This window comes from Anas acuta, chromosome 4, assembly GCF_963932015.1.
Source record: "Anas acuta chromosome 4, bAnaAcu1.1, whole genome shotgun sequence".
Lineage (NCBI taxonomy): Eukaryota > Metazoa > Chordata > Aves > Anseriformes > Anatidae > Anas > Anas acuta.
Window position 1 is genome coordinate 1,458,770 of NC_088982.1, and position 10,329 is coordinate 1,469,098.

Genomic DNA, 10,329 nt, shown 5'->3' on the forward strand with positions numbered 1-10,329 from the left:
AACGCGGCGCAGGGTATGGGAGCCGGCGCTCCTTCGGGGGTGGATTTCCCAGGACAGACCCTAAAACCAGGCCGGTCCCAAACCTTTGCTGGCTGCACAAAAGGGGTGTTGAATTCCGTCTTTTACAGGATTTGGGATTTTTTTTTTCTGGATGGAGCCAGAGAGGGCAAGGCAAAGCGGTGCACAGAGCCAGAGCGAGCACAGGCACTTAGGCAAACAGTTAAATGCTGTATTGTTTAATGGCAGTTACAATAGGATAAATGTACAGTCGGAATCAACATGCTAATTTCTAACGCGATTTAACCTGTAAACCATGCAGTCCGTTTTTATTTTAATTTTTAACCAGTCCGTCTTTTTCTTCTCGTTGTTGGTTTTTTTTTTTTTTTAATCAGTAGCTCTGCTAGTGAGTTGTAAGGAAAAACGAAAAGAAAAGAAAAAAAAAAAGTTCCCTTTAAAGTTAAACCTAATTTACTAATTTTTCCCCTTATTGTGCAACGACTTGTGCAAAAAAAGCTGTTTTCACCACATCGTTAGTTTACAAACTCACGCTCTTCCCCCCGCCTCTCCGAGATGAGAAAAGGCAACGCCAGCAGCCAGCGGGCACCGAGGGCTTGGGGTTGGGGAGGATGGAGATTTAGGAGGGGGCTCCTCCCGAAATGATGGTGGGATTCCCAAGGGAGGCACACGCAGGACCCTACGGAAATTGGGGTGCTCCCAATTTCTGTACCCCCAGGACTCATCCCGAGCACCCCTCATCTGGTGTTTTTGGGGCGAATCCTGCCCCAAATCTCTTCCCTCGAACGCGCAACTCGCCCAGCTCGCCGCACGGACGGGTCCATCCTGAATTCGTTTGTGCCCAGATTTATTTTCAGGTCGCATGCCCTTCAGCCTCCCCGTGAAGTTGCATTTGGGTGCATTTGGGGGGTGTACAGGGCTTCTGCCCCCCCCGAAGCTGAACATGCAGCCGGGTGGGCGCTGGGTGCTGCAAACCAGGCGATGCTCCGAAAAGCACCAAACCAGACCTAAAGGGAAAACCCCACAGAGGTGCGAGAGAGAGGTAGGAAACCAGGGACAAGGATTCCTCTGCTTGGGGTGGGGATGAGATGAAAGAGCTGATGCCAATGGGGGCACCAAAAAAGGGGACACAAGTGGGAAAAGGAGCCCAAAGCTCCCACATGGCCAGGCTGCTCCTGTCTCCATCCCAGGGGCACGAAGCAGCCACCCCAAAATGCTGCATCCCCCACCCCGGGGCAGCTGCTCCCCGTTGAGCCCGGGCTCGTGGCCGGATTTCGAACAAAGTGCAAAAACTGCCAAGAGCTTCGGCCTCCAACCCCAGCCCTAGGAAAAGAAACAGAAATTGTCCCGTTCTCCCTCTCCAGCCCCAAGGCCACCCCCTTCATTCGGTGCTCCGGCTTCGTGCTTTGGAGAAGGCAAAAAAAACCCTTCCTGCGACGCACAGGCTGCACGCACAGCCCCTGCAGCTGGTGAGGAAGCTGAGATGTGGGCACGCTGCTCAGCAAGGCGAGCTTTTGATATTTTTTTCAACAATTTTTCTTTTTTTTTTAACGATTTTCTTTCTTTTTTTTTTTTTTCCCACTGGTGCTGAAATCCGTTTGCCAGGTTGGGATGGAGAGGGAGGCTAACCCGGGCTTTTCTACAGCCACTGCTTAAAAAAAAAAAAAATAAAACCCTAAAGGATGAGCAAGGTATGTACACGGGGTGTTAATAGCAGCATTGTTGGCTCCGGGGGTTGCAAAGCCACGGTTGCCTCCCCCCACGTTATAAATTTCTAGCAACAACCCTTCCCTCGTAAGCAATACCATCCGTAGCGGAGGATACCAGTCATTAGCAGGAGATTTAGAGGGGATTTGAAACGTCTTCCAGGGCTCCTTAAGCAATCTGTTTAAAAGATTAATTTTATTTTGAAGGGATGGAACTGCGTCTCTCGGAACAAAAAGTTAATTAGGACCAGAGCCCCGAAATTCCATTTTTCATCTCCGTTATGTGACTTGTGGTTAGGTGCTTGACCTCCCGAAATCAGAAACTCCCTGCATCTCCCCGTGGCCGGGCTGGGCTTTCCCAGAAGCGAGTCCCAGCCCCAAATCGAGGTCTCTGCTTTGCGTGCAGACCCCAGAGCCGCCTTGCACAACGCGATGCCGGAGCCGCTCCTTGGGGAAAAAAACCTGGATTTTGGAGCCAGCAGCGGGAGCTTTTCCCGGTGCTGCTCCTGGCCACGCCGGGGAAGGAAAACCATCAGCGCTGCGACGGCACCGCCTGGCCCGGCGGCGAAGTCGGCGGCTGACAAATGCGATTAAAAATTGTGTTTGACAGCCTATCCTCCCCCTAATAAAAACTGGAAATGCCGGAGTGCTTTATTTGTCGTGCTCGCTGATGCTCGCTGACGCTGTTGCCAGCATCTGTAGCAGCTCGTGATTGCGAAGAGTTTTTTTTTAAAGTGCTTGTTACCGCTGAAGGGCCCTCGGCGCAAGTGCCCCGTGGATGGAAGCTCCCCCTGCTCCTGCCACCGCCTGGTTTTGGGTTTTTCTTGCTAGCTCTGGCCTCTGGAGAGCTCTGCGTAAAAGGATGAGGCAGGGCTGATGCTGGAACCACCTCGCACTCCTGTCCTTGCGCCTCCCATCACATCGGCACCGCCGGGTGATGGGGAGGAGGGACAGAGCGCCCCGAGGTCCTGCGAGTTGTGGGACGTGGAGGGCTGGGAGCTCTCCCTCTTCCCTTTCTCAGCTGTGAAGGATTTGGGGAGCAGGAAAAGGGGTCAGCAGCAGGGTCATCTTCACCTGTCCCTGCCTGGAGAGAAAGCCTTGGCTGGGCTGCACGCAGAGGTGTCTGCAGAGCTGATCCCTTTCTGGCCACACCGAGCTGCTCCCTTTTCTTCCAGCCTTCAAAGAGGTGTTAAGACAAAAATCCCCTCCGATCCCCACCCCCCAGAAAGAAAGGAGTCGTGAAATTAAGGTCCAGCATTTGCTCTTCCCTCCCGTTCACGAAAATAATCCACCGGTCCTGGAGGGTGGAGATGGCTGTGATGGGGGGAGAAACTGCCTGGCTGAGCTTCCACCTGCACTAATTGGAGTCCAAACGGTAATGAAAAGATAAAGGCAGAATTCCCCGCTCTGTAACCTGAACCCCAGGGTCCTCCGAGGCTGCCCTCATGTACGGGCACCTCCGGAGCAAAGAGGAGAGTTTTGCCCCCAGGCACTTCAGAGACGGGGTGCTGGGCACTGTGGTGCTGCTCTGGGGTCACCTCCCACTGCCAGAGTTTTGGGGACACCCAGGAGGCTCCCGTTTGTCACCCTGGGGAGCTTGCGAGGCTGCTCTGAGCCAGAGAGCGCATGGGAAGTGGAGGGACATGGCACCAGGGCAGCAGGAGAGGGGAGATGGGGAACCAGCATGGATAAAAGGTGCAGGGAGAGGAAGAGCTAAGCTCCAAGATCGCCCCACACACCGGGGAGCCCGATCTGACCGCAACCCCAGCGGGTTTCCCTCCTGGCACCGTGCTGGACACAGCAGCAGCACCCTGGTGCCATCCCAGCCCCGCAGGGCACCCCGCAGGCTCCCCCTCTTCCCATCTATCCAACCCGAAGCCCTTTTACATTCAGTGCGGGTCCAAAAGACAGCGGCAGGTCCTGGAGGCAGAGCTCAGGGTGCATCTGCTCCCTTACAGCCCCACGGGAACGGGATACGGCTCCCCGCGAGCCACCTGAAACCGGGGTGGGCATCAGCCCCTACAGGAGGAGGAGGCAAGAAGCTGGGGGATCACTTTGCCTCTCTTCCTCCAAAAACCCAATCTGCACGTTGGCAAGCGAGCGAGTGACCCTCTTTCTAACGCGTGCTCCTTTCACCGGAGCCCACGAGAAGAACCTGAAACCGCGACTCCTCCCTATATTTTTTTTTGTTTTCGCTTGTTCTGCAACTGAATAACTTAACAAAAGGAAGTCAAAACCAATTCTTTGAATTTGGCTTACAAAAAAAAAAAAAAAGAAGAAAAAAAAAAAACATAGTCTGGGTGTGAACTTCTCTTTCAGGCTTTACCGTCCCTTTCCAACCCCCTGAAAATAGGAGCTTGGAACGGAGACTCCTGCCGGCACCCTCGCTGCCCCAGCACACGGGCAGCGCTGCCTCTCTTCCCCGGGATTGCTTAGCGAGGAACGTTTTGTCAGGAGGGTAGGTCTCATGGATTCTATACAGGCGAATAAAAAAATACAGATATATTCTCTTTGAACAAGGATCCCAAGTCCAGGCGTGTGGAAGGCTGCGGTGCAGGGACCGGCGCGGCGCGGGTCCCAGAGTGCGGTGACCCTCAGGAGTGGTGGCTGTTGATGAGGCTGCGGAGCTGCTTGGCCACGGTGTCTATCAGCTTCTGCTTGTCCCGCTCGTTCTTCCGAAACTGGGCGAAAACGTTGTTCTTCCTGCTCGTGTCTCGCATCCTGCGCAGAGCAGAAACAGTCGGGTTACGGCACGCGCGGCGCCGCGCCAAGCCCCGCGAGCGAAACTCCAGGGAAGTTCCCCCGCTTGGAGGGGACTGCACCCACGGGGTCTAGCCCCAGGTTTTGTGTAAAGATGGGCACACCGAGCCAGGGAAAGCTTTGCAAGGTTTGTATTTTTGGTTTCAACCCTGCTGGTTCCAGCCCACATCAGGGTACCCGTCCCTAAAGCCAACCGCTGCGACAACCCCGAGTCCCTAATGCCTCTTGTCCTCCCCGTCCATCTCATTATGTGGCAAATGACAGTGCTGGAATATTAGGAGGGGTCAGGAAATGAACTAAAATAGCATAAAATCCACATCGTTTGCAGTCCTGATCTGAAAAGGTGCATTGCATGCGGCCAAGAGGTGCAGCTCTGGGGGCAGCCGTCAAGTTTTGAAACAAAGAGCTGTGAATTAACGCACGGCACAGCCTTCGAGGAAGGCACCCAGCACTAATTTACAAATCTTGAGATTTGTGTGGGTTTTTTTTAATCACATCCAATACCCAAAGTAGCACCCTGGTCTCCACAAGGTCCCCAAGACCGAAGAGGCAGAGAACAGAGCAGCCGGCGGCGGGATGCGCCCAGGAGGCGAAGCCGGTGCAGCTCCATTTCTCTCCGGCATGCAAAGCTCGGGACTCATGCACGCTGGCATTCACAGATGCATCTTTTTTTTGGGGGGGAAAACATCTCATTACACAGTTCAAGCGGGAGCTTTGTGCAGGCAGGGCATGTGCTGGGAAGTGAAACCACCCTGCGAGGGTCAGCCGTTCACCCGAGCAGCAGCAGAGCCCGAAGGCAGCAGCAGGCTCCCGACATCCAAGCCGCTGGCTGAGCGCTGGCACTGCTCTTTGTAACACCACAATTTGTAAACGATTTTCTCGGTGAATCAGATCTGGCAAAGGCAGATGGCTTTGGACGAGTCGCCTAAGCCTGTGTTTTCGGCTTGGGGTGCCTAAGTGAAGCCTTAAGGTGATCGGGACACGGAGATGGCAGTCCCTGGAGAGCTGGCGGTTTATCAAAAAGGGGCTCGAGTCAGCTGAGCACAAAACAAACCCCTTCAAACTCATGTAACCGATTAAAAAAAAAATATATCTACGATTTTTCATGCTTCAGTCTCCCTAAAAAGAGCCAAAGGGAAATCTGAAATGTTCCAAAAAACATCCAGCTTGGAACTGAAAATAAGGATAACAACCTTATCCCAAAGGCTAATTTGCTAACGTTGTAAGTGCCCAAAGACACAGGATTACAGCCGAGCTGCTTGCCCAACAGTAACAAGATAGCTTGGAGCAATTTTCTTCAGCAAAATAAGTACTTTTTTTCTATTATTTTTTTTTTTTTTTAAGCAAAGCAGGTCGCCAGCTGCTCCGCTGCAGGAACCAGGCAGCAGCTGCGCTGCCAGGAAGCAGGGTTTTGAATCAAACAGGTCAGAGGTGCCGCAGTACCAGGAATTTAGGAAACACCCAGCCTCACGCAGGACATCGATTCCCCCTGCAGCTCCTCAAAGCACCTTCCCGAGAGGGCTGAGAGCTCTGTTCCTATTTCACAGGTTACTCAGGGACATCAGACGTGCTGCAAGCAAACCTTGTACCTTGGGAAACCTCCACCCAGGGCCATCCATCACTGCCTGCCGCAGGGAGCTCGCAGCAAAAAGCACCGAGGTTCTGCCTCGGTAATACCCACAGGTAATGCGAGGGGAATTCACAGACAGCAGAGCATCCTCTGCCTAACAGCCCTCATCCCGGGCAGCTTTTATCCTCGGAAGAAAGCTTTTATCCTGGGATAAAAGCTCGGGGGGGGGAGCCGCTCAGATGTAGATTTATTTCCACGAAATGCTTGGAACAAAGCGCCGGGCTGTGCGCGAGGAACCTTTTGGGCGTGCTTCCTGCCCAGGGGGGTTTGGACGACTGGGATGGAGCTGCAGGGATAAAGCAACTGCATCGGGGTGCACAGCTGGAGCACGTAGGGCTGTTTTCAGTGCACTGATCCCATCCTGAACCCGCTGTGCCCGAGTGCCTGGCAGGAACAGGAGGTATCTCCGGGCACCGTGTGGATGTGGAGCACGAAGCTGTGAGCAGCTGGATTTCTTTAGCGAATTATCTTGCCCGCAGAACATCAAATCCTGGAAAAACTAAGGGTGTGTGCTTCCCAGTGGGGCATTCCCCTCCTACTCCCAAATATCCCATGTATGCACACAAGGTGGGATGGCTCCTTGCTATAAAGAAAAGGGTGACAAAACCGCCAAGTGCCAACCCACCCTGCGGAGAGCTGCGCTAACACTGCTGGCAGGGAGCAGGACTGAAATGAAGGGAGCAGGACTGAAATGATTGGGGTAGGACTGAAGTAAAGGGTATTTGCTCAGGGCTCAGGGTGCTCGCTACCTCCCCCAGGCTTGGGGTGTTCACAGAGCAAGCCCGTGCCTGCCGGGGATGGTGCAGGCGAACCCTGGAGCTGTAGGTCCAAAGGGTGTTTCTCTGGGTGAGGGTGTCAGCACGCGAGGCTCCCACTTGTGTTACTGCAAAGGTTTAGGGTCACGAAAGCAGTCTGGATGGAGAAACACCCTTCCACCAGCCAGGCTTATCCCACGCCACCCTAAATCAGCACTGGGATTTGGGTTATGAATTCTTTTCCCCTTTTTTTTTCCAGCTCTGGGCCATAGGAAGCGCCTGGGCTGGAAGGCACGGCCCCAGATAGAGCTGTGCATCCCGACGCCAAGAGTATCAGGTTGGAAACAGAGAGGCAGTGTTTTCCAGCAGCTCCGTGGAGGATTGACACTTTTATTCCTTTAAGCGTGTGCCTGCAGAGCCCTAGGAGAAGCGAGCCCGGTTTTATAACGTGGTCCCTGTGTGTTGGCCCCAGAATTAGAAGTAAGAGGAAGGGAAAGAGAGAGCTCAATGCTGTCCCCACCCCTGTCAACAAACACCGCCTTAAATAGAGCCAAGCTTTGTTTAAATTAATCTATAAGAAAGAAAAAAAAAAAAAAAGCAACGCAGTAAAAGCTCCTCTTTTAGTTCTAATTAGTGCATTTGAGCCGATAGAGTTACCGGAGGGAACCGTTTCAAAGGCAGCTTGCATTTAGATCATTTAGTGCTCCATTTAAACCAAACAATAAAGTCACTGCGAGGTGAGGGTAAAAGCCCAAGCAAGCAGCATACTTACACTCGTGATATCCTACGAGAGATGTGTGATTAGGAAAAGAGATAATCATGAGAACAAGTTAAAAAAAAAAAAAACAAAAACGCATGAGCGGATCAGAATTTCACGGCGCCCTGGCGGCAAAGCTCAGCTACGTGCGGAGGGGGCCGGGGAGCTGCTCCCGACGTGGGGACGGGAGGGGATGTGCCTAAAGCTGGCGGCTGGCTCTGTGCAGAGACCTGGGGGCGATGGTCGGAGGCTCCCCAAAAGGTTTGGAGTCCGACCAGGGAGAGGGAAGAGCCTGGAGCAGCAGGCGGGCAGTGCCGGGGGTGCTGCGCCGTGGGCATGCAGGTGCCAAGGTGGTGACTGCAGCGGGGCTGGGGGTGGGAAGCAAAGGGGCTGCACCTGGTCACCCTTAAAATGAGTTTTTTTTTTCTAGGAAAAGGCTGGCAAGCTGAGCTGGGGCTTGTGGCCTTTTAATGACACCGCTGAGAGCACGATCCAGTGCTACCTGGGGTGATGGCACGGGGATGGGGGATGAGCTCACACCTCGCTGCTGCAACCCCATCTGGCTGCCTGTATCCAGCCCTCTGGTTAGGTTATTCTGCCTGCTTCATGCCCAAACTTTCTTTTTTTTTTTAATTTTTATTATTATTTATTTTTTATTGCTAGCTCTGAATATACTGCATGGTTTTCCATCACGGAGGTGGGGTTGCAAACGTGTTGCAAATAATACAACACCTTGCACAGCACATATAAACGCATATAAAAATAATGCTGCAATGTCTAAAAGTGCTTTACACGCACCAATTATTTCATTTTTGTCCCTGTGTATGCGACTGATATCACTCGGATGCCATGAGTTGCTGTGAAAGTGGCTGCTCTCATCCATGGGAGAGGAGGTGGGGCAGTTACGTGGGCTGCAGACAAATGCAGCTACAAAGCTTCGAAGCCACCAAGTTCAGCCTTCTAAAGGTTTCAATCCAACTCTGAACTGGTGATCTTCTCCAATACGTGCAACAGAGAAAGAGAGGTAGTCCAAAAAAACAGCTCGAATTCAGCCCAAGGATCTGATTTCATGTTAAACCCGGACAAATCTAACTGCAAGCATCTGAGACCTACCGATGGCGTGGCCATGGCAAAAGCTGCTTGGATTATTAATCATTTCTTGATGATTACTGATTACATTTCTTGATGATTACTGATTTTGCAGGGCTGATGCCCTGCAAAAGCTTTGCTTGCACACACACTCCTGGGGCTCAGATTTACCCTTGGCAGGGGTCCTGTCCTCCCTAAGAGCAAGCCTTGGAGCGCACGGCCACCTGGAGACACTGTCCCTGTCCCACAGCTGGGCTTTTAGCACGTGTTTTTTTCCACAGAAACATAAAATAGAGCAAAATGGGGCTGGAAACGTCCCGGGGTGCCCGGGCCCACACTCACTTTTCCAGCAGGACGAGGGCTGTGGTGGGGTTCACCCGGAGGTACTTGCACGTGGGTTGCCCGTAGTCAGCCAGGTACGTCGACCAGTCCCACTGGATGAACAGATCCAGGAGCTGCAGGAGAGGCAGGGAAAGAAAAACAAACGGATTTTAAGGAGCTGCCGAGCGAGCAGGTGGTTTATCGGGAGCCTGGCGAAGAGCCTGGGCAGGTGGCGTGAACCAAAAAAGCCGTGTTCTGCAGCAATTACCTCCTAGCCATAAAGCCTGCTGCACTGCTGCTGTTTTTGGGAAGAAACAGAGGCACAAAGGATGTGCGTGAAGGCTGAGACACCCCCAGGAGGTCGGTGGCAGAGCCAGAAAAAGAGCCCGAGCACCCTGCTGTGCTTCAGAAGGAGGGCAACTCTGTGCTTTAAATCATCCCATTATTTTTTTTTGCCCCCATATAACCAGCAACTGCATTCAGACGGTGCCACAAGGATTTCTCACCCCGCCCGCTCCCTTTCCTAGCATCTTCCAAGTGCTCTGTACACGTCCCCAGTGACTGCAGCTCCCCAGGGACCCATCGAGGAGCTCGGTGGTTTATCCGAGGTGAACTCAGCCACCGAAGGAGACCCAGGTGGTTTCCAGACATTCATTAGAGGAACCGCTGCCGTCCCGGACTGCCGCGGGGCAGGCAGGAGGTAGAGGCAAGTCCTGTGGTAACCCTGCTCCAGCCCTCAAAATCCACACCTGAAGCTGTCCGTCTCCACAAAGCAAACCTGAACGCAGCGGGCACGGACACCCACAGCCCTCCCCGAGCTGGTTTGGGTGGGGAATGAGCCAAAAGTCCCCTGGGTGTCCCCACGGGGGCACAGCGGAGGACGCGGAGGCGCACCGCGCGCACCCCAGCCGTACAAAACATGTTCATTAGGAGCTGCTGTGTTTCCTCCCCATCCTCGAGCCTTCTGTCCTGGAGAGCTGCTGTGACTGCTCTATTGCAGGACAGGCTGCCAAAAACGGGGACATCTTCATCTCCCGTGGCTGGGCGTCCCGGTGCCCACCCCGAGGAGAAGGGCCCCGCTATTCCGTCCCCAAGCGAGGCGAGGGCCATAGAGGGCTCATTGTGCCCCCGTCTCCATGGTGTTCCTGGAGGCTCCGGCACTGTTTAACAACACAGCCCGCCCTGCAAAGACGGGGATTTGGCTCCTCGAAGACCTCGAGGTCCCAAAACAAAAATGGGCAACAAGATTCTTTTTGACTATGTAGGTCAGAGCAAAGAAAACAAGCTGTCGGGAAC

General features: G+C 53.4%; 1 protein-coding gene across 7 annotated transcripts in view; it reads right to left on the reverse strand.

The window, feature by feature from the left end:
* Window positions 1–208: 208 nt before the first annotated feature.
* EXOC6B (exocyst complex component 6B) overlaps window positions 209–10,329 on the reverse strand; it is a 266,143-nt gene continuing 256,022 nt past the window's right edge. For all 7 annotated transcript variants that reach the window (XM_068679495.1, XM_068679491.1, XM_068679497.1 and 4 more), the window contains 2 exons: window positions 9,055–9,167; window positions 209–4,442 (listed from right to left, as the gene is read on the reverse strand). In XM_068679495.1, the coding sequence (XP_068535596.1) occupies window positions 4,316–4,442; window positions 9,055–9,167 (240 nt within the window). In that variant the 3' untranslated portion in view covers window positions 209–4,315. The remainder of the gene's footprint in view (window positions 4,443–9,054; window positions 9,168–10,329) is intronic.